This window comes from Nomascus leucogenys, chromosome 11 (genome assembly GCF_006542625.1).
Source record: "Nomascus leucogenys isolate Asia chromosome 11, Asia_NLE_v1, whole genome shotgun sequence".
In the NCBI taxonomy this organism is placed as follows: domain Eukaryota; kingdom Metazoa; phylum Chordata; class Mammalia; order Primates; family Hylobatidae; genus Nomascus; species Nomascus leucogenys.
Genome location: NC_044391.1, coordinates 29,478,542 through 29,502,684, shown reverse-complemented (window position 1 = coordinate 29,502,684; position 24,143 = coordinate 29,478,542). Strand labels below are relative to the sequence as shown.

General features: G+C 43.5%; 1 protein-coding gene across 14 annotated transcripts in view; it reads left to right on the top strand.

Moving 5' to 3' along the window:
• ICA1 (islet cell autoantigen 1) overlaps positions 1–6,282 on the top strand; it is a 150,514-nt gene extending 144,232 nt beyond the window's left edge. For all 14 annotated transcript variants that reach the window (XM_030822148.1, XM_030822140.1, XM_030822151.1 and 11 more), the window contains exon 14: positions 5,424–6,282. In XM_030822148.1, the coding sequence (XP_030678008.1) occupies positions 5,424–5,545 (122 nt within the window). In that variant the 3' untranslated portion in view covers positions 5,546–6,282. The remainder of the gene's footprint in view (positions 1–5,423) is intronic.
• Positions 6,283–24,143: the final 17,861 nt, after the last annotated feature.

Below are 24,143 nucleotides of genomic sequence, written 5' to 3'. Positions count from 1 at the left end.
TCTTTTTTTCAGTGTTCTCTGCAGCTGAGTGTCATGCATATTTTTGAAATGGGAAAAATTATCTTGTTTGAGTTCCCACTGTGTCACATAGCATGCAGAGATCAGGGAGGGGTTGACTTCTCTACTCCTCACCTGGCTTTACTGAGTCAGTTCAAGTTCTCTCTGGAAGTTCCTGGCCCTCCAGGAACTCTGTCAGAGGACAATAGGATCGAAGAGCATAAAGCTGCAAGATTGGGAGTCAGCTGCCTGGGAGTGTGGGGTCCTGAAGTGGGCCCCTCTGATTCTTACCTCTCTCCTAGTCCTCACACTGGCCCAAAAGGCATCCTGTGATTCTAATCGAAATGGTGACCTAGGCAGCCTCAGACCAGCTGAGGAAGTGCTTCCCGAACTTTTACTTACATAACAATCACTGAGTGTTTGCTAAAATCTTTTCCTGGGCTTTACCTGCAGGGATTCTGATTCAGTAGGTCAGCACTGGCTCATGAACTTGAATTTCTAACCAGCACATAGGTGATGCCCATGCCTCTATTGAGGGCACACATTGTGAGAACCATTGCTCTGAGAGACTGAGGGCAAGCTGCAGGGGTTAGGGGAAAGGTGGCATGGGCTCTGGAGGACAGGTGGGTCTTGGGCACACTTAGTGTTGGAGAAGGATTGCAGGAAAGGGTGACAGTTACCAGTTAGATTCAATACTTCGCAGCTTTTCTATGATCAGCATTATTTGGCACACACAGAAACCACAACTTTAACTTTCCACATTTACCACTGTTTTATGTGATTTGGGTCTAGAAGGAAAATGGTCAGGGGCCAATTTTCTAGGAACCAGGGAGGTTATGTTATTCCTGGATTACACCAAATACTGGTCATTTAAAAAAATTGTTTTATTGCAGTATAATTTATATGCCAAAAATTCACCCATTGTAAGAGAACAGCTCAAGGATTTCTGGTAACTTTATATTGTGCAGCCTTCACCACAGTCCAGTGTTAGAACATTTCCACGGTCCCAGATAGCTCCCTCCAAGTCTAGTACTTTTGATTGTTTGTGAATTCTGTTATGTGTATGTTCAAATACCTTTCCAATGAATAACAATGCCTTTTAGAACTCTTTGTATTTTTTCATTGTTCTAGATTCAATAAATAGGTCACAGGCCACCTGTTTCATTAAGTTAGTCTTAATAAGTAAGTTTGTAAGGTTTGTGCCATTTGCCTAAAATGAAATACTTCAACCAGTGAGTATTATTATAATACTGAATATGTGCCAGGTACTGCTTTGCCATCTCTTAAAATAATGCTTTAGAAGTATACTTCTCATGGTTTAAAAGAGTATTCTGTTTATATTAATGCAATAGTCATATATTTGAACACCCATTGTGTAGCATTCAGTGCACTAAAGGATATAAAGATGAATAATACATTGTCCCTGGCTTCCAGGGGCTCAGGACTCTAGGAAATGAGATGAAAGTGTAAGCTAAGAAATACAATATAATTCTATAATGAAGTCCACTGGAAAGTGTAAAGCTTAGAATGGCAGAGTGAACAAGTGGCATTAAATCCTATACTTTTTGTGCCATATACTGAGTGGCATTCTTGCTCTGGACATTGGTTTCACTGCCCCATCTGAACTCTGCCTTCCAAACATGATCTCTCTTGAGGGCCTTATCAGATACAAATCTTTTCCTTAAAAAACACTGTGACCAGAGTATCCCAATAAAAGGATACAGTTTTAAGCATAATGATCCCAACAGTGATGCATCCTCTGATGGTCTACATTTTATAGTGAGAATCGACAATCCATTTAATCAGCAAACATCTACCTGTGCTGTGTTAAGTATTTTGGAGCAAATTGAAAAACAAAAATTTCCTTGTCTTATTGAGAAGGTAAGACTTGCATATATAGAATGAAAGCAGAGGTACGAAGAAGCTTATGGTAAAGTTCTACTTTAAATATGAGTCATGCCAAAACCTCCAGGACAGACAGTGAATGCTGTGTGGAACTAGGTTTGCTGTCCCTAAAACAGGAGTGCTGAATGCCTCTTAACCATTCTGGGGCAGGCAGGGCACAAGGGGCATTATAGAACATGTGGTTGGGTTATACAAGGTGTATTAGTCCATTTTCACACTGCTATTAATATAAGGAACTGCCCAAGACTGGATAATTTATAAAGGAAAGGGGTTTAATTGACTCACAGTTCAGCATGACTGGGGAGGCCTCAGGAAACTTACAATCATGGCAAAGATGAAGGGGAAGCAAAGCATGTTCTTCACAAGGAGGCAGGAAGGAGAAGTGTGGAAGAAATGGGGAAGAGCTCCTTATAAAACCATCAGATCTCACGAGAACTCACTATCAGGAGAACAGCATGGGGGAAACCACCCCCATGATTCAGTTACCTCACCTAGTCTCTCCCTTGACATGTGGGGATTATGGGGATTACAGTTCAAGGTGAGATTTGGGTGGGGACACAAAGCCTAACCATATCACAAGCCAAATACCATTGTAAGGGGGAGGCATATGTTAACGAGGGATTTCTTTCCCCCTCATATATTTGGACTGGACTGTCATTTACTTATCTGTATTAATTAATTCTCCCCATTTAAATTAGCTGTGTAGAAAATAAAAGGACTGGATCATATTGGAAGTTGAGAAGACGTGCAGTTACTAGTCCTATTGCTTCATTTAATGGTGTTCTCTTTTTTAAGCTTTTCCCCATTTGTGACAGAAAAACAAGGCACCTGATTCCTTAGAGCACCATTGATAATCTTTGGTATGATCATGAAACGATTGTGCTTGAGAAGAAAAATGGGCATAAATAAAGCTAAAAATCAAAGATGCCTTATCCATAGCAATAGTTTATTTGCTTTTCAGAATCTAACCTTTTCCTTCATTTTTCATATTTTTGGATTGGGTGCGATGATGCATATCTTCTGTCTCCTCAAATGTATTCCAGTATGAGGAACATGGGAGAAATGTCTTATTTTTATTTGGAGGCAACCATGGTTGAGAACCATGGATGTGGCCATCAACTGGTGGGTCCATGTGACTTCTTCACTAGATCTGACATGCTCTGGTTTTGAATATTAGACTGGTCAGAGAGCAGTGTCAGTCCTCCTCCTACTCCATGGCCAGTACCAAAGACAAGCAGTCCAAATGACAACAGCCCTGCAGTGAAAGGTAATAACAGCATTTTATCTCTCTGAAATGACAGCTGCCTTCCTTTCCAGTGGCCTAACCTGTTTTCTGTACTACTTTGCTAATTTCCATTTGAACATCCAGGGCTCAAAGCAGGGCTATGAGATGGAGAATTTTGCATAATCCCCGAAATTATATTCTGACTTCTTTTTCTGGCTTAATGCCCTCATTCATAATTCTCTTTATCAAATTGTACCTAATGTGGATGAGTCAAATATCTACATGTGGTTGGGTGGTCTCCAAGTTTGGTTGGAAATACCAAGGTATGAAAGGCCTCTGAGGTTTGCTATTTTTAGCCAAAAATACCATTGCCACCACCAAATAGGGCATTTAATTTGTGCTCCTCAGAAAGGGCCAGGTTTCGTAGTTGTCAAAAGAGGTCGTTTCAAGTTCATGAGATCTGTTCTCTTTTGGGACAGGTTCCCCAAGGGAGCCTCTGCTCGACTGAAGATATCATCTGTGTTTGCAGCTCTAGCTCTGTGTCTTTGGTATCACTGACTTTCTCTTCTTGGCCACAGGAAGTTAAAGGAAGTGTCTACTCCATTATCATCAAAAAGTGTGCCCATGATGCTCTTTTAAGTGTTATGCAAATAAGTTGCACCTGCTTTGTCTCCAACAGTGGCTGCCTGGGGAATGTGAGGATTGTCCCAAAGCACAATCACTGGCTCCTCACGGCAAGGCCATGATAACGCTCAGAAGACCTCCTAAGACCCTTGAGGAGGTTAGAAGGAAGGGGAAACAAGCATGTAGCATATTTTCACTGGGGTCATCTTTAAGATATTTTGATATCCTCTAGCAAGAATAGAGATAGGCTAACCCAGTGAAATCAGTCATGCCCCATACAGTTTCCTTGGGCCACCTCCTTCACGACTAAAGAAAGATGAGTGACTCCCTTTTTTTAGGCAGTACCCTGCCCACTCCCCCTCCAACTAAGCTATAGTGAGCTCTCTTGTCTCTGATAATCATATCAAGATAAACCAGATGATTCCAGGGATAATTGCACATGGAATTCAATGTTACATAGTAATAACTTGCATATTACCAACTAGTCTTGATATAGTTTTCTCACCATCATAGATACACTGATTTTTACATACAGCTATACTGATATCTACAAAAGACTTTTTTTACACAAAGAGAAAGGGAGGGGAATCAGAAGTATAAAGTGATCAGTACACTATCTTAGCATTTCAGTGCCATTTTGATGAAAGGATCAGAGGCCCTGTTTATATTGATATAATCCCATTGCCTCTATCCCCTCACTAACCACTTTTAGCAACTTGTCCTACCAATACTTTCTGAGACTCTTTTCAGCCAGATGGCAAGCACATTCCTAGCTGCTCTCAGCTAGAAGGATCACCCATCAGAGACATTTTCTTCATGTTTCTGACACTCCCACCTGTTGGAGAAGAAAAAAAAACACAGGTCATCCAAGCCAATGAACTTAGATTCTCATGTGGAATGATTTATGTATTTTAAACAAAGACTTCAGCTTATTTAGAAATCACTTGCATGAGGCACTCTTTTGAAAATGTTCTCCTCATCTGGAAAATAATTTGGCTGTATAATCGTGGTATTCAGGAAGTTAGGGCAGGTGTTTAGGTGGAAGAGCAGAAGGGAGTATTCCAATGAGGCTGAAGAGTGAGGGGAACTGACCCCCTGGGAGAAGGGAAGGTATGTCAGGGCCCTCCTTTTAACAGGAAAGGATTGAAGAAGGCAGTGACCCTGAGAGAAGAGGAGAAGCCAGGCCTGGGCGCCAAACACTTTTGGGCCTGTTGCTTTGAAGGGTAAAAAGAGTGGCCATAATATTTCTCCTGACCCAGCAGATTTGAAAAGATTCCTCCAGCAGACGGTGGAAAGCCCCTTGCTTCCTCAGCCATTCAGTCTGATTTCTGAAATAACTATGCTATTTCCTGGTTGTGGTGAAGTGGCAGGGCCTGAGGGTTTGATCAGCTTTTCATGGGCTATGGCCATTAGTGGGGCTGGGGTGCAGGTGGGAGTTTGTTAACACAAGAGCTTGTTATTCACGGAGTTTCAGGCCCTGGTTTGGAAACGTTAACCAGCCAACTAGCCACAGGAGTTGGAATTCCCTAACTATTGTCAGAGACAGAGTGCAAAGGGATTTGTCTGATTGAACATCCTGCATTTGAAAATGACCTGGACCTGCCTGCATCCCGCATGGCAGAGGTGGACATTTGGAAGGGGGGTTTGCTCATGTTTCCTCTTCTCTCCCCAGAACCAGCTAAGGCTGCCTCAGACCTGACTGCCTGGTTCAGCCTCTTCGCTGACCTCGACCCACTCTCAAATCCTGACGCTGTTGGGAAAACCGATAAAGAACACGAATTGCTCAATGCATGAATCTGTACCCTTCGGGAGGGCACTCACATGCCACCCCCAGCAGCTCCCCCGGGGGCTAGCAGAAGTATAAAGTGATCAGTATGCTGTTTTAATAATTATGTGTCATTTTAATAAAATGAAAGGGTCAACGGCCCTGTTTATATTGGTATAATTATTTACTCTTATTTGGTATAAAGGGTTTTCGTGTATCTCTATGTGGACCTAAATAATACAGGATTGTCTACAAGCGGTTTCCAGTCCGCCGCTCTCCTGCCTACATCCCATCATGGCTGCTGCGGTGTCACTGGGCTACCGTGAGATCCAAGTTGAAATCAGAAGCCTACTTCGATGGTAGGTTTGAATGACGTGTCCTACAGCCTCAGAGGCAGCAGGGGGCTAGCAAAGCTTAAATGCCTCCTTCTCCGCCCCCAGCCTCTGTCCCCCTTGGAGGAGGGCTGTAGGAAGATACCCTCTTCCTGCCAAGCCACCTTCCAGTGAGCTCTGGATGAAGCTCTGGCCAACCAAAGACACTGTCCCCACAGCAGGTGCCTGGTGGGCCACGTGTTCTCACACTGGTGGAGAAGCTGGGCTTCTCTCCAAGGCACAAACCTTTCTATGGAAAGCAGCCATATTTGCAGATACCACTGTCTCCTTTTGTCCTCTTCGTGGCTGGAATTCAAAAGCATGTATTTCTGAAGCCCCTTGTGACATTGTTTTTTTTTTTTTTAATTAAACAGAAAAGATATTTGACATGCAAAGTCAAGTTTATGGAGTCTGTTGTGGGGACTCAGTGATGTGCTGAGGAAAGTGCTCTGGGTGTGGGTGTGGGGGCTGGAGTGGGACAGAGGAGAAGGATGGGTCCCAACTGCAGCCTTGAAGCTGTTGATTTGACCCCATGTACCACCCAGGTAAGGCAGCAGCAGGAAAGACAACATGGGGCTTAAAGGATCAGGCAGGGGTGGGAGCCACAGTTTTACATTTGGGCAGCTCAGATACTCTGCCACTATTAGAGACCCCAGAGCTGGCACCTCTCCCTGCCACACATGTCACAGGTGACCTGCTGAGGGCCCACACACATCTGTGGAAGCCCATGTATACCCCTTTCAATGAGCTAGAGGCCCAGAGTGGAATCCAATACTGCCCCAGGAGATGGTTCCACATGCTTGGTTGGGCCAGGAGGTCTCTCCTGGACTCCTGCAGCGTCAGTGCCCAGCTCTGAAAGGGCTTCCTGGGGCCACTTCCTGAAACACACATACGCACAGGAACGGCTCATGGAAGGACCTGGCAACAGCAATCACCTCCGTCCCTACAAGATACCTTGAAGGACTGGAGATGGGGGACTGTTGAAGGTATTCTTTGTCTGCACAGGAAAGTGCACTGCAGGTGAAATGGGGCATGTTAGGGAGCTCACGGAACCCCACTAACATCTGGGCCTACCATCAGCTATCCAGGGGGTCTCCTTTGTTAGAATCTCGTTTAGCAGATTCCTCAACCCGGCATTGGTGGGCTTTGAGGATATGAAGAGTTCAGCACCAGGGCCTCACCTTGTGAGCCTTCCCGCACTCACACAGGAGGCCTTGCTGTACCCTCAGCCTCTGCTCCCTACCCTGGGCCTGTGCGTTTGCTGTGCACGTCTCCTGGGATGCCATCACAACCCCACCTACCCTTCCAGAGCCTCTGCAGAGCCGACGTGCTCCACAAGGACCTCTCCAAGTGCACCCCCCAGGTCTCCTGTGAGGAACCAGCCCTCACCTCTCCGTGACACTTCATCAGTTCCTGACCTCCCTTCCTGCCTCTCTCCCATCTCATCCAGCGACACTAGGATGGTGCTTGCCCTGGCCTCACAAGGACTGTGCTTTATGTATCTGCCTCTACCACGAGGTGCTACGACCCCAAAGAACAGTCTCCCTGTTTCTCCAAATTTCTGTCTCCCTGGCAGTCAGCACCCTGCAGTCACCTCGTCAGCAATGGATTAATGATTGCGGGAGTCAAGCTGCCCTTCATGGAATGTGGACTCAGTCCTGGTTTCATCCTGGGTCACATTTGCAGCTGTGAGAACCCTGCAACCACAGTAAGAAGATGAGGGAGGAGGCGCTGACTCGCTCCGTCCAGGCTAGAGGCCCAGAGAGCTTGGTGGGGGAAAGGGTGGGACAGCAAAGGGGGTGGGGTTCATCTATTTCGAATGGATTACTTTAAATACTAACAGGTGGCATTTAAAAGTTGATCTTTGGGTGGAGAGGATTGTGGTAGCTGGACGAGCTTCGCTATAAGGAAAAGGAAAGAATTGCACATGGAGGCATTTTCTCTCCAAATTTTCTTGACCTTAAAAAAAACAAAAGATTCAATTCCCTTTTCTATCTGCAATCTGCTTGGCCAGCCTCTTGATTCCTTTTGATATGCGTGTTTTGATCCGGGCTCACGCAAAGCCCGTGGACCACCTTTTCAGTTTAAGCAGCAGCAGCTGCTGCCTGATTCTCTTTTAAGTGGCCTGCGTGCCTGCCGGGCCAAAGCGTTTCCTCCAGGACCCACCTCCCGGACCCTCGTCAGCCACCCAAGGACTGGCCCGGCACAAAGAAGACAAAGGTACCCTACTCTCTTCCTGTACACTCCCACTTGTCTGTCATTTTCATTTCATGATGAGAGCCTGGTCTGAATCACAGTTGCACTGAACCCTTTGGGGAGATTCAGAGAGCACCTGTTCCTGGAAAGCTTTCCTGCCAATCCAGGTGGGGTGGTCCGCCAGGCTCCCTTCCCTGTCCCCCAGCCAAGATTTAAAGAATATACAAATTTAAGGGAGGGAGCCAGAGACAATTCTTTTTCCTTCTTTCTTCTTTCCCCAGCTGGCATGTGCTTTTGGTGTACCTTATAGATTCATTTCCTTCAAAATGTAATTTTAGAAATATCAAGTTGATTTTTGAGCTCTGGGAAAGTGAGAAAAGCACCCGTCAGCTTCAGAATTAGAAATGCACCAACTTAGGACGAACCAGCACTTTTTGTCAGTGGTTTTTCCCAAAAAGACGTGATCTACTCAGAGTTGGCAGCCCTGGGCGGCCTGAGGCGTCGGTGGGCCTGTAGGCAGGACTTATGCATGGTGCTATTATTACTAGACAGGGGTCCTGATCTAGACCCCAGGAGAGGGCTCTTGGACCTCATGCACAAGAAAGAATTTGGGGCGAGTCCATAGAGTAAAGTGAGAACAAGTTTATTAACAAAGTAAAGGAGGCCAGGCGCAGTGGCTCACGCCTGTAATCCCAGCACTTTGGGAAGCTGAGGTGGGCAGATCACCTGAGGTCAGGAGTTTGAGACCAGCCTGGCCAACATGGTGAAATCCCGTCTCTACTAAAAAAAATTAACTGGGCGTGATGGCGGGCACCTGTAATCCCAGCTACTTAGGAGGCTAAGGCAGGAAAATTGCTTGAATCTGAGAGGCGGAGGTTGCAGTGAGCCATGATTGCTCCACTGCACTCCAGTCTGTGTGAAAGAGCAAAACTGTATCTCAAAAAAAAGAAAAGTAAAGGAATAAGGAATGGCTACTCCATAGGCAGAGTAGCGGCATGGGCCGCTTGACTGAGTATACTTAGTTATTTCTTGATTATATGCTAAACAAGTGGTGGATTATTCATGAGTTTTCTGGGAAAGGGGTGGAGATTCCCCTTTTTGGACTAATCACCACTTTAAAGCCTCACCTCTTAATACTGTTGCAATGGCAATTAAGTTTCCAACACATGAACTTTGGGGGATATATTCAAACCATAGTAGTCGTGGTGGGAAATGGGCTGTGTGCCCAGCTTTTCATGCACTGGAGTCTCACCCTCAAGGACCAAGAATAGAGAAAGTTTCTTAAGGCAGAATTGGGATGCTGTTACTAGAGAAAGAAAAAAAAAATGGATCTTAGGCAGGAAAATACAAGACGGCCACTCTAGTTTCCAGTGGAAGACTTTTAGGAAATGCTTTTCCAGTCTTTCCAGAGGGCTATGAAACAGGGCTGTTAAAGAACTGCAGTGGTTTCAAAAAATCCCCCTATAGGGGGGTTTCCAAAAACCCACCTATGCCATGAGGCCACTCCCCAGCAAGCTTGGAGCTGTTAGTGGCCCATTGAGAATACTGACCTTCCCGCTGACTTCATGGAATCACAAAAAGAGTCCTAGAGCTTTTTGCTTCCAACCTGCTCATATCCATGTGAAGAAACTGAGGAGACCAAAGGGACATCGAGAACTAAGTTTAAAGTTAAGGAAACCCAAGACTAGTAATCACATTCCTGTGGTTACTAGTCTTGGTTTTCCAGGACTGACTCCCAGGCCAATGCTTCTTAAGTGTTTGCTAGAAATTAAAAGTTGTAGAAAACAATTCAAATGCAAAAACAGGCAAAACTCCTGTCCTTCATGACCGCTTTTATTTTTATTTTTTCAGAAGTTAGTTATTAAGTACACCCTTTGGGGATAGCATCCAGGAGAGGCATTTAGGACAGTTGTTAAGTTTGAAGCCAGACAAATCTGTGGTCAACCCTGGGCTCCGCCTGCTCTAAGTCATATACCCTCTCAAGCTTGTTTTCTCATCCATAAAATAGGAATAGTAACATTTCCTGCCACTTGGAGTCATTACAAGGATTGAGTTAATGTCCCCAAAGACTTTAGCATTGTACTTGCACACAGCAACACTCAAGTGTGGAGAAATGTGCCACCAAAGTTCACTCTCTTGGTAAAATGTTGGAAGGGGGGAGGGAGAGATTTGTTAAAGGGCACAAAATTATAGCTAGATAGAATAAGTTCTGGTATTCTATAGCACTGTAGGCTGACTGTAGTTAACAATATCATATACTTTAAAATAGCTAGAGGGAGGATATTGAATATTCCCAACACAAAGAAATACATGTTTGAGATGATGGATATGCTAATTACCCTGCTGTGGTCACTATACATTATATGGATAGAAACATCACTATGTACCCCATGAATATATACAACTATTTGTCAATTTTTAAAATTTTAACTAAATTTTAAAAATGTGGCTGGGCATGGTGGCTCACTCCTGTAATCCCAGCACTTTGGGAGGCTGAGAAGAGTGGATCACCTGAGGTCAGGAGTTCAAGACCAGCTGTCCAACATGGTGAAACCCCGTCTCTACTAAAAATACAAAAAAATTATTTAAGTGTGGTGGCATGTACCTGTAATCCCAGCTACTTGGGAGGCTGAGGCAGGAGAATCGCTCGAGCCCAGGAGGCAGAGGTTGCAGTGAGCTGAGACTGCACCATTGCACTCCAGCCTGGGAAACAAGAGTGAGACTCCATCCAAAAAAAAAAAAAAAAATCCTACCCTCTCCCAATGAATTACCTTGCATAAGACATGCCAGGCTCTCTTTTCTCTTCCCATCATTTATTACCTCATTCATAAATATTATGGGAATGGAGGGAGGAGGACAGGACTAGAAAGTCTATTGAATAAGTTGCCTCTGATTTTTCCATAAAGCTGGACAAAATTCTGTGGTAAGACTAGGAGATATGAAGTGGATTCTTGTGTGCACAGACAAAAGGGACACATTACAAAACTCACCAATCTTAAAGGTATCTTGAGAACAAATCACTAATTGGAACACTGATGAACAGAAATTAGGATGCAGAGCAATTAAAACTCTCATGCATTGTTGACGGGAATGTAACATGGAAGCCACTTGGGGAAACAGTTTGGCAGTGTCACAGAAAGTGAAACACATGCTTACCATACAACCCAGCAATCCCACATGTAGGAATTTACCCCGAAGGGAAAGAAAAAAAAAAAGGGATATCCACACAAAAACCTGTATGTGAATGTGTGTATCGGCTTTATTCATAATCTCCCAAACTGAAAGCACCCAAATGTCCTTCAATTGATGTGGTATGTGCATACAATGGAATATCATTTAGTGGCAAATATGAATATTGATCAACACCACGATAATCCACAGCAATATCATGTGCCCCCCTGCCATGATGCAATGGGACAGGCACTTAGCCTCTGTGCTATTCTCTTCCCCAAATTCATAACCCCAAGCTTGGTGTCAGAACATATCAAACAAACCCAAATTGAGAGGCATTCCACAAAATACCTGATAAGTATCTTTCAAAAGTGTACAGGTCATGAAAAACAAGAAAATACTGAGAAACCACAGATGGGAGGAAACTAAAAAGCCACAGCAACTTAATGCTAAGTTGGGGTACCCTGGATTAGATCCCAAAACAGAAAAAGGACATCATTGGAAAAACTGGTGAAATCCAAATAAAGTCTATGCTTTATTTAGTATAGTATAGTATAGTATAGTACAGTATAGTACAGTATAGTAATAGTAGATATAGTATAATAGTATTGTAGAAATTTTAATTTCTTAATTTTGACGAGCTATGTAACGTGAACAATATGGGAAGCAGGGTAAAGGGCATATGGGAACTTTGTGCTATCTTTGCAACCTCTCGGTAAGTCTCAAAGTATTCTAAAATAAAAGGCTGGTTTAAAAAAAAAAATGGCGGCCAGGCGCCGTGGCTCAGGCCTGTGATCCCAGCACTTTGGGAGGCCGAGGCGGGTGGATCACGAGGTCAGGAGATGGAAACCATCCTGGCTAACACGGTGAAACCCCTTCTCTACTAAAAATACAAAAAATTGGCCGGGCATGGTGGCGGGCGCCTGTAGTCCCAGCTACTTGGGAGGCTGAGGCAGGAGAATGGCATGAACCCGGGTGGCGGAGCTTGCAGTGAGCCGAGATCGCGCCACTGCACTCCAGCCTGGGGGACAGAGCGAGACTCCGTCTCAAAAAAAAAAAAAAAAAAAAAAAAAAAAAAAAAAAAAAACCTTCATATTGTGTGATTCCATTTGCATGACATTTTGGAAAAAACCTTATAAGGACAGATATCAGATCAGTGGTTGCCCAAGGCTGAGGTTAGAGGAAGAGTTCATTCCAAAGGGACACAAGAGAATTTGGAGGGGGGATAATGGAACTCTTTATAGACTGATTGTGCTGGTGGTTCCATGACTGTATGCATTTGTCAAAACCCATACAGGTGTACACTAAAAAGAGGGAATTGTACTGTGTGTAAATTATGCTTCAATAAGTATGATGCTAAAAAAAGAAAGAAGAAATTGGATTCTGGATCCTCCACAGAGGGATGCCAGCAGTACGGGGAAAACAAACCTCTGAGACATTACCTGAAGCTGAGAGACTCAGCCTGAGTTGTAGATTAGGGAGTCTCATTGGCCTCCACCTCCAAGAAAGAGAGTGCTCCTCACACTGGTGTCCTCCTGCAGGGATCTGCCAGCATCCTTCTGTGTCAAGTCAGGACAGGCCAGGTTATGTTTTGCAAAATCACAACATCCCAGTGATTTAAAACAAGGAAGTTTGCTTCCTTTCCCTTTTGTGCTCTATTTCCAACGTAGCTCAGTGGGCTTTGCCCCACAAATCCTCAGGTGCTCAAGCTGACGAAGGCATCACTGACCTACAGCTGATCACATAAAACACAGGAATCTCTCCATCACAGCCACAAGGAAAAGCTGAGCTGAGAGTCACGCATTGGCTGTTTTATGCTTCATCCTAGAAAGGGCACACTTCTCTTCCCTCCAGTACCCAGAACCAGTCACGTGGCCCTGCCTAATTGCAAGGGCCTGGGAAGTGGGATCAGATAGATGGACTGTTTCTTGAGCACTATTATCTCTTACAAAGTTTGTTGGTCTTTAAAATGGGTTGCAAACTTTGCAACAATAAAGTAGTTTGTTCAAAGGAAATAAGAAAACATGCTTTACAGTAGGGTTTTCTTCGTGTGCAGTTTTGCTTTTAGTAGACAAAGGTCTTGTAATACTGGCAGTTGTCTTCTTACAGGAGGTTGGAAACATTCCAAGTGAATGTATCAAAAAGACCAAAATTCAAGATGACTGTCATTTCCATATCCCCCTCTTCTAAGCAGTCCTGGCTCCCATTTTGCCAGGAGAAACAGTCTTGGGCTAGGAAGTCATGCTCTGAGCCACAGGACCTCCTGCGTTCAGCTGAATAGCTCAGGAAGCCAATGTGGTAGGCCTTGCAGAATAACTTTTCACCCAGAGAAGACTCAGAGTTTATCATATTCCCTCTCATTTGATTCTTAGCTGGTGATAATGTCAAACAGTTTGTCAATTATAAAAGCAAGAGATACCAATACAAGCAAAAGCAATGCACAGTTACTGTAGAGCAATAGGAGTCTTGAGTAATAGGAAACTCTGAGCAAGCAGGGCAGAGGGGCACAGAAAAGACATGCAGCAGAGGGGTGCGCAGCTAGAGTGGGTGGACCATGCAACCAGCCCAGGGTGCTGAATCCTTGTAAGGACTGCCCCATGAGGACTGAGCATGGCTCCACTTCTGCTGTTTTTCTAAGTTTCTTTGATCAGTTGCACCTCTTTGTATTCTCCTCTGAAAATAGAATCTTTGGCCTTAATACAAAATAAACACCTATGTCCTATCCTCAGATAATTGGTAAGAAACTGATCTGAGGGCCCCACTGTTCTCAACATGTCCCAATGCTTCCTCTAGAGTTCTCAAGCATTTAGCCACAGTCATTGAACCAGCGGGCATTCTCCTTGACAGCATGATTAAACTCAATCAAATTCTGGAGCCCCTCAAGCTCTCTCTATCAATGTCTTCCTCCACATCCCCCACCCTGCTCCTATTGCCTGTCACTCTTGGAGCATTTCAGTAGAACATCCAGACCACTGGATGTCCCTTCTTCTATTGTTGGGATGCAGCTGCTGACAGAATCTCAGTGTTGGGTAAGTACTGGCCTCATTATTAGCAGGGGCAACTTCTTTATGATTTGCCCTAGTAGAGAGCTGATTGGAACTGTTCAGGAAACCTCTGAAACCAGATAGGGTCTGATATGGTTTGGCTGTGTCCCCACCTAAACCTCATCTTGAGTTCTAATCCCCATAATCCCCACATGTGGTGGGAGGAAACTAGTAAGAGGTAATTGAATTATGGGGCAGTTCCCCCCATGCTGTTCTCGTGATAGTGAGTGCTCACAAGATCTGAGGGTTTTATAAGCATCTGGCATTTCACCTGCTGGCACTCATTCTCCCCGCTGCTGCCTTGTGAGAAGGGGTGACTTCTGCCATGATTGTAAGTTTCCTGAGGGCTCCCCAGCCGTGAGGAAATGTGAGTCAATTAAACCTCATTTCTTTATAAATTACCCAGTCTTGGGTATTTCCTTATAGCAATGTGAGAACAGACTAAGACAGGGTCTTACACCCAGGCCCCCCTCTGCCAGCCAGTGAGGAGGCAACTAATTTTAGGAATGCCTCATCAGCCCAGGCTGGGTTATGTATCAGCCCTCTGGGGCTTCCTTCCCCAGCTACTTCACAGGGAACTCTTTATTCATTTTGGTGTGAGGTGTCTTCTTGCTGATGTATCTGCCCTGAACTGTGGCACCCCAAGGATCTGTTCTGCACTGAGAGTTTCCTCCTGTCTTCTGTCCATGGCACAAACAGAAGGCATTCCTAGGACATACACAGCACTTGACAGGTCAACACCCTTGCTTCTATTATCTTCCAGAAATTCACTGCTATTTCTGATGGCTGGGTTATAAACTCTTTCTGACCTGTTACAATAAAATCTATTCTGGTCCAGAGATTTATGGACCCCTTAGCCTCAATGGTTCTGTACATCCTCTGAGATACGTAAGTTTTTGTGAAAATGCACCTGTGTGGATATTTAACTTGATGAAATGGTCTAGAGCTTCCATATATTCTGAAAGGGGTGGATGAACAAAACAAGTCAGAAAAGTTGTGCTCATCAGAGGATTCATGCTGATGCAGAGGGCACCAAAGAGCTGGAAATTTCCCGTCAGCACTAACAGCCCACAGCAAACATGTGTAGGCAAGCTGGAGGTTCCTCTGGCCCCCTTTCCCACCACAGGGAAGTAACAGCCATTTTGTTCTTGGTCCTTTCTCTTTGCCCTTAATGGTTGAGTTGGCCATGCGTGGGCCTCAGCAGTCAAACTGAGGTATATTTTTATCTTGCCAATAGGAGCTGCCATCCTGGGTGAGCTGTGACTTTGGCTCCAGCTGGAAAGGAAGAAACTAGCAGGGAGAGAACAAATCCCGACAACACACTAGCCTGAGCTCTGGCTACCTGTAGTTTGCCACCCATCTGTTACCTGCCCTCAGAAGCAGCCCTGAAGGGAGCCCTTGCTTCTTGATCTTGGGCTTATATGGTGAATCTGTTGTGAGAAGCCCAGAGCCAAGCAGCCTAGTTGTTCTGCCCTATAAACCAGGTCTGTGGTTAAAGAGAAAGCACCTTGAAAAGACAGGAATGGGCCAAGGCTGAAGAAAAAAAAAAAAAAAAAAAAAAAAAAAAAAAAAAAAAAAAAAAAAAAAAAAAAAAAAAAAAAAAAAAAAGAAGGCCAAGGCTGAAGCCTGAAGTGCCCTGGTGTCCTGGCTTTGCTTTTCAGGTCTCGGCAGGGTGAGGAGAGCTAGGCACACAGGATCACGATGAGCAGGGAAGACGGTGGAGAACCAGTGCGCGCACTCTGGCCTCTTCCACAGGCTATCAGTGTGGTCAGGCGCCTGACTGCTTCACATATTGAAACCCAGGAAAACAGCAGACAACAGAGAAGGAAGTAGGCCATCCCCCCGTTGGATGAATGGCCTTGAGCTATGAACCACCTTTGTGTGTTTATTCTCTTCACTCTGACCCTACATGGACTATGAAAAATAAAAATAGCTATCGTCCATGGAGTAGTCATTCTATGCCAGGCACTGTGCTATGTGCACATAAGCCCATTTCATCCTCTTAACTATACTACAGCATAGGTTTTTTTGCATACATGAAATTTTAAATTAAAATACATGTCACATACCATACAATTTACCATTTTAAATATACGATTCAGTAGCTTTTAGTACATTTACAAGGTCACGCAATGATTACCATTATCTAATTCCAGAACATTTTTTATTACTCCCAAAAGAAAGCCTGTACTTAGTAGTAGTGACTCCCTATTTCTGCCTACCCCAGATCCTGGGAACCACTACTACTATCTGTCTCTGCAAATTTTCCTATAATGGACATTTCATATCAATGGGATTATAGCGTATGCAGTCTTTTGTGACTGGCCTCTTTCACTTAGCATAATGTTTTAAAGGCTTGTTCGTGTGGAGCAGGTATCAGTACTTCATTCCTTTTTATTCCTGAATAACAATTGTGTGGATAGGACATGTTTGATTTATGCAGTCATCAACTGATGAACATTTGGATTGTTTCCAGTTTTGGACTCTTATGAACAATGCTGCTATGAATATTTGTGTACTTGGTTTTCATGTGGACATGTTTTTCTTTTCTTTTCTTTTTTTTTTTTTTTGAGGGCTTCCACTATTCTCAGAACTGATAAGAATGATGTTTAAACTGTTTGTAAAAAACAAGGTAGATTGGCCAGGCACAGTGGCTCACGCCTGTAATCCCAGCACTTTGGGAGGCTGAGGCGGGCGGATCATGAAGTCAGGAGATCGAGACCATCCTGGCCAACATGGTGAAACCCTGTCTCTAACAAAAATACAAAAAAAATTAGCTGGGCGTGGTGGTGGGTGCCTGTAGTCCCAGCTACTCAGGAGGCAGGAGAATGGCGTGAACCCAGGAGGCTGAGATTGCAGTGAGCCGAGATTGCACTACTGCACTCCAGCCATCTCAAAAAAAAGTGGATTTTTTTCTTCCTTAAATTTTGTTTATTATACTTTAAGTTCTGGGTTACATGTACAGAACGGGCAGTTTTGTTACATAGTTACACACGTGCCATGGTAGTTTGCTGCACCCATCAACCCATCACCTACATTAGGTATTTCTCCTAATGTTATCCCTCTCCTAGCCCCCCCACCCCCCGACAGGCCCTGGTGTGTGATGTTCCCCTCCCTGTGTACATGTGTTCTCATTGTTCAACTCCCACTTATGAGTGATAACGTGCGGTGTTTGGTTTTCTGATCTTGTGATAGTTTGATAGTTTCCAGCTTCATCCATGTCCCTTCAAAGGACATGAACTCATCCTTTTTTATGACTGCATAGTATTCCATGGTGTATATGTGCCACATTTTCTTAATCCAGTCTATCATTGATGGGCATTTAGGTTGGTTCCAAGTCTTTGCTATTGTGAATAGTGATGCAATAAACATGTGTGCATGTGTCTTTATCATAGAATGATTTATAATCCTTTGGGTATATGCCCAGTAATGGGAGTGCTGGGTCAAATGGTATTTCTAGTTCCAGATCCTTGAGGAACCACCACACTGTCTTCTGCAATGGTTGAACTCATTGACACTCCCACCAGCAGTGTAAAAGTGTTCCTATTTTTCCACAACCTCTCCAGCATCTGTTGTTTCCTGACTTTTTAATGATCGCCATTCTAACTGGCATGAGATAGTATCTCATTGTGGTTTTGATTTGCATTTCTCTGATGACCAGTGATGATGAGCATTTTTTCATATGTCTGTTGGCTGCATAAATGTCTTCTTTTGAGAAGTGTCTGTTCATATCCTTTGCCCATTTTTTGATGGGGTGGGTTGTTTTTTTCTTGTAAATTTGTTTAAGTTATTTGTAGATTCTAGATATTAGCCCTTTGTCAGATGGATAGATTGCAAAAATTTTCTCCCACTCTGTAGGTTACCTGTTCACTCTGATGATAGTTTCTTTTGCTGTGCAGAAGCTCTTTAGTTTAATTAGATCCCATTTGTCAATTTTGGCTTTTGTTATCATTGCTTTTGGTGTTTTTGACATGAAGTCTTTGCCCATGCTTATGTCCTGAATGGTATTGCCCAGGTTTTCTTCTAGGATTTTTATGGTCCTAGGTCTTATGTTTGAGTCTTTGATCCACCTTGAGTTGATTTTTGTATAAGGTGTAAGGAAGTTTCAGTTTTCTGCATATGGCTATCCAGTTTTTTCCAACACCTTTTATTAAATAGGGAATCTTTTCCCCATTGCTTGTATGTATCAGGTTTGTCAAAGATCAGATGGTTGTAGATGTGTGGTGTTATTTCTGAGGCCTCTGTTCTGTTCAATTGGTCTATATATCCATTTTGGCAGTAGTACCATGCTGTTTTGGTTGCTCTAGCCTTGTAGTATAGTTTGAAGTCAGGTAGCATGATGCCTCCAGCTTTGTTCTTCTTGCCCAGGATTATCTTGGCTATGTGGGCTCTTTTTTGGTTCCATATGAAGTTTAAAGTAGTTTTTTTCCAATTCTGTGAAGAAAGTCAGTGGTCATTTGATGGGGATAGCGTTGAATCTATAAATTGCTTTGGGCAGTATGGCCATTTTCATGATACTGATTCTTCTGATCCATGAGCATGGAACAATTTTCCATTTGTTTGTGCCCTCTTTTATTTTATTGAGCAGTGGTTTGTAGTTCTCCTTGAAGAGGTCCTTCACATCCCTTGTAAGTTGTATTCCTAGGTATTTTATTCTCTTAGTAGCAATTGTGAATGGGAGTTCACTCATGATTTGGCTCTCTGTTTGTCTGTTATTGGTGCGTAGGAATGCTTGTAATTTTTGCACATTGATTTTGTATCCTGAGACTTTGCTGAAGTTGCTTATCAGCTTAAGGAGATTTTGGGCTAAGACGATGGAGTTTTCTAAACATACAATCATGTCATCTGCAAACAGAGAAAATTTGACTTCCTCTTTTCCTATTTGAATACGCTTTATTGCTTTCTCTTGCCTGATTGCTCTGGCTAGAACTTCCAATGCTATGTTGAATAGGAGTGGTGAGAGAGGGTATCCTTGTCTTGTGCCAGTTTTCAAAGGGAATGCTTCCAGTTTTTGCCCATTCAGTATGATATTGGCTGTGGGTTTGTCATAAATAGCTCTTATTATTTTGAGATACATCCCATCAATACCTAGTTTATTGAGAGTTTTTAGCATGAAGGGCTGTTAAATTTTATCAAATACCTTTTCTGTATCTTTTGAGATAATCATGTGGTTTTTGTCATTGGTTCTGTTTATGTGATGAATTACATTAATTGATTTGCATATGTTGAACCAGACTTGCATCCCAGGGATGAAGCCAACTTGATTGTGATGGATAAGCTTTTTGATGTGCTGCTGGATTTGGTTTGCCAGTATTTTATTGAGGATTTTCACATCGATGTTCATCAGGGATATTGGCCTGAAATTTTCTTTTTTTTGTTGTGTCTCTGCCAGGTTTTGGTATCAGGATGATGCTGGCCTCATAAAATGAGTTAGGGAGGAGTCCCTCTTTTTCTATTGATTGGAATAGTTTCAGAAGGAATGGTACCAGCGCTTCTTTGTACCTCTGGTAGAATTTGGCTGTGAATCCATCTGGCCCTGGACTTTTTTTGATTGTTAGGCTATTAATAACTGCCTCAATTTCAGAACTTGTTATTGGTTTATTCAGGGATTCGACTTCTTCCTGGCTTAGATGTGGGAGGGTGTATGTGTCCAGGAATTTATCCATTTCTTCTAGATTTTCTAGTTTATTTGCATAGGGTGCTTACAGATGGTAGTTTGTATTTCTGTGGGATCAGGGATGATATTCCCTATATCACTTTTTATTGTGTGTATTTGATTATATGCTATTTGGGTCTTCTATCTTTTCTTCTTTATTGGTCTGGCTAGTAGACTGTCTATTTTGTTGATGTTTTTCAAAAACCAGCTCCTGGATTCATTGATTTTTTTTTTTTGAAGGGTTTTTCGTGTCTCTATCTCCTTCAGTTCTGCTCTGATCTAAGTTATTTCATGTCTTCTGCTAGCTTTTGAATTTGTTTGCTGTTGCTTCTCTAGTTCTTTTAATTTTGATGTTACGGTGTCAATTTTAGATCTTTCCTCCTTTCTTTTATGGGCATTTAGTGCTATAAATGTCCCTCTAAACACTGCTTTAAATGCATCCCACAGATTCTGGTACGTTGTGTCTTCATTTTCATTGGTTTCAAAGAACATCTTTATTTCTGCCTTCATTTCGTTATTTACTCAGTAGTCATTCAGGAGCAGGTTGTTCAGTTTCCATGTGGCTGTGCGGTTTTGAATGAGTTTCTTAATCCTGAGTTCTAATTTGATTACACTTGTGGTCTGAGAGAGTGTTTGTTATGATTTCTGTTCTTTTGCATTTGCTGAGGAGTGTTTTACTTCCAATTATGTGGTCAATTTTAGAATAAGTGTGATGAGGTGCTGAGAAGAATGTATTATTCTGTTTATTTGGGGTGGAGAGTTCTGTAGATGTCTGTTAGGTCTGCTTGGTCCAGAGCTGAGTTCAAGTCCTGAATATCCTTGTTAATTTTCTGGCTTGTTGATCTGTCTAATATTGACAGTTGGGTGTCAAAGTCTCCCACTATTATTGTGTGGGAGTCTAAGTCTCTTTGTAGGTCTCTAAGAACTTGCTTTATGAATCTGGGTGCTCCTGTATAGGGTGCATATATATTTAAAATAGTTAACTTTACTTGTTGCATTGATCCCTTTACTATTATGTAATGCCCTTCTTTGTCTCTTTTGATCTTTGTTGGTTTAAAGTCTGTTTTTTATTGCAACTCCTGTTTTTTTTTTTTTTCTTTCCATTTGCTTGGTAAATATTCCTCCATCCCTTTATTTTGAGCCTATGTGTGTCTTTGCATGTGAGATGGGTCTCCTGAATACAGCACACTGATGGGTCTTGACTCTATCCAATTTGCCAGTCTATGTCTTTTAATTGGGGCATTTAGCCTGTTTACATTTAAGGTTAATATTGTTATGTGTGAATTTGATCCTGTCATTTTGATGCTAGCTGGTCTTTTTGCCCATTAGTTAATGCAGTTTCTTCATAGTGTTGATGTTCTTTACAATTTGGTATGTTTTTGCAGTGGCTGGTACTGGTTGTTCCTTTCCATGTTTAGTGCTTCCTACAGGAGCTCTTGTAAGGCATGTCTGGTGGTGACAAAATCTCTCAGCATTTGTTTGTCTGTAAAGGACTTTATTTCTCCTTCACTTATGAAGCTTAGTTTGGCTGGATATGAAATTCTGGGTTGAAAATTCTTTTCTTTGAGAACGTTGAATATTGGCCCCCACTCTCTTCTGGCTTGTAGGATTTCTGCAGAGAGATCCGCTGTTAGTCTGATGGGCTTCCTTTTGTGGGTAACCTGACCTTTCTCTCTGGCTGCCCTTAACATTTTTTCCTTCATTTCAACCTTGGTGAATCTAATGATTCTGTGTCTTGAGGTTGCTCTTCTCAAGGAGTATCTTTGTGGTGTTCTCTGTATTTCCTGAACTTGAATGTTGGCCTGCCTTGCTATGTTGGGGAAGTTCTCCTGGATAATATCCTGAAGAATGTTTTCCAACTTAGTTCCATTCTCCCTGTCACTTTCAGATACACCAGTCAAATATACATTTGGTCTTTTCACATCGTCCCATATTTCTTGGAGGCTTTGTTCGTTCCTTTTTATTCTTTTTTCTCTAATCTTTTCTTCTCTTTATTTCATTAAGTTGATCTTCAATCACTTTTATCCTTTCTTCTGCTTGATCGATTTGGCTATTGATACTTGCGTATTCTTCATGAAGTTCTTGTGCTGTTTTTCAGCTCCATCAGGTCATTTATGTTCTTCTCTACATTGGTTATTCTAGTTAGCAATTAAACTAACCTTTTTTCAAGGTTCTTAGCTTCCTTGCCTTGGGTTAGAACATGCTCCTTTAGCTTGGAGGAGTTTGTTATTACCCATCTTCTGAAGCCTACTTCTATCAGTTCATCACACTCATTCTCCGTCCAGTTTTGTTCCTTTGCTGGCAGGGAGTTGTGAGCCTTTGGAGGAGGAGAGGCGTTCTGGCTTTTGGAATTTTTAGCCTTTTTGCACTGATTTTTCCCCATCTTTGTGGGTTTATCTACCTTTGGTCTTTGAGGTTGGTGACCTTTGGATGGGGTCTTTGAGTGGATGTGCTAGTCCTTTCTGTTTGTTTCTTTTCCTTCTAACAGTCAGGCCCCTCTGCTGCCAGTCTGCTGGAGTTTGCTGGAGGTCCACTCCCCATCCTGTTTGCCTGGGTATCATCAGCACAGGCTGCAGAGCAGCAAAGATTGCTGACTGTTCTTTCCTCTGGAAGCTTCAACCTAGAGGGGCACCTGCCTGATGCCAGCCAGAGCTCTCCTGTATGAGGTGTCTCCCAGTTAGTATACACGGGGGTCAGGGACCCACTTGAGGAGGCAGTCTGACCCTTAGCAGAGCTCAAATGCTGTGCTAGGAGGTCTGCTGCTCTCTTCAGAGACTTCAGGCAGGGATGTTTAAGTCTGCTATAAGCCCCTGACTGGGGCTGCTGCCTTGTTCACAGAGATGTCCTGTCCAGAGAGGAGAAATCTGGCAGACTGGCCATAGCAGCCTTGCTGAGCTGCAGTGGGCTCCACCCAGTTTGAACTTCCCAGCAGCTTTGTTTACACTGTAACCTTAAAAACTACCTACTCAAGCCTCAGCAATGGTGGACACCCCTCCTCGCACCAAGCTCGAAAGTCCCAGGTGAATCTCAGATTGCTGCTGTGCTGGCAGCGAGAATTTCAAGCCAGTAGATCTTAGTTTCCTGGGTTCCATGGGGGTGGGACCCGCTGAGGCAGACCACTTGGCTCCCTGGCTTCAGCACCCCTTTCCAGGGGAGTGAATAGTTCTGTCTCACTGGCATTCCAGGCACCACTGGGGTATAGAAAAAAAAAAAATGCTGGGCATGGTGGCTCACACCTGTGATCCCAGCACTTTGGGACGCTGATGCAGGTGGATCACCTGGGGTCAGGAGTTCAAAACGAGCCTGGCCAACATGGCAAAACCCCATCTCTACTAAAAATACAAAAATTAGCCAGGCGTGGTGGTGGGTGCCTGTATTCCCAGCTACTTGGGAGGCTGAGGCAGGAGAATTGCTTGAACCCGGGAGGCAGAGGTTGCAGTGAGGTGAGATCGTGCCATTGCACTCCAGCCTGGGTGACAAGAATAAGACTCCATCTCAAAAAAAAAAAAGAGCTCCTGCAGCTAGTTCAGTGTCTGCCCAGTTGGCCACCCAGTTTTGTGCTTGAAACCCAGGGCCCTGGTGGTGTAAACACTGGAGGGGATCTCCTGGTTTGCGGGTTGTGAAGACCGTGGGACAAGTGCGGTATCTGTGCCGGAGTTCCTCAGGCTCAGACCCTCATGGCTTCCCTTGGGTAGAAGAGAAAATTCCCCAACCCCTTCTGCTTCCAAGGTGAAGTGATGCCCCACCCTGCTTTGGCTCACCTTCCGTGGGCTGCACCTACTGTCCAACCAGTCCCAATGAGATGGACTGGGTACCTCAGTTGGAAATGCAGAAATCACCTGCCTTCTGCATCGATCTGGCTGGGAGCTGCAAACTGAAGCTGTTCATATTCGGCCATCTTGAATCTGCCCTCAACCATCTTTAAGTCTTTTTACTTTCTTGAGTATACACCTAGGAATTGAATTGTTTGGTCATGTGGTTACTCTATATTTAACCTTTTGCAGAATTGCCAGACTGTTTTCCAAAGCAAGTACACCATTTTACACTTCCACCAGAAATGCACGAGGGCTCCAATTTCTCCACATCCTCACCAACACTTGTAATTATCTGTCTTTTTGATTATGGCCTTCCTAGTTGGTGTGAAGTGATATCTCATTGTGGTTTTAATTTGCATCTACCTAATGGAAGT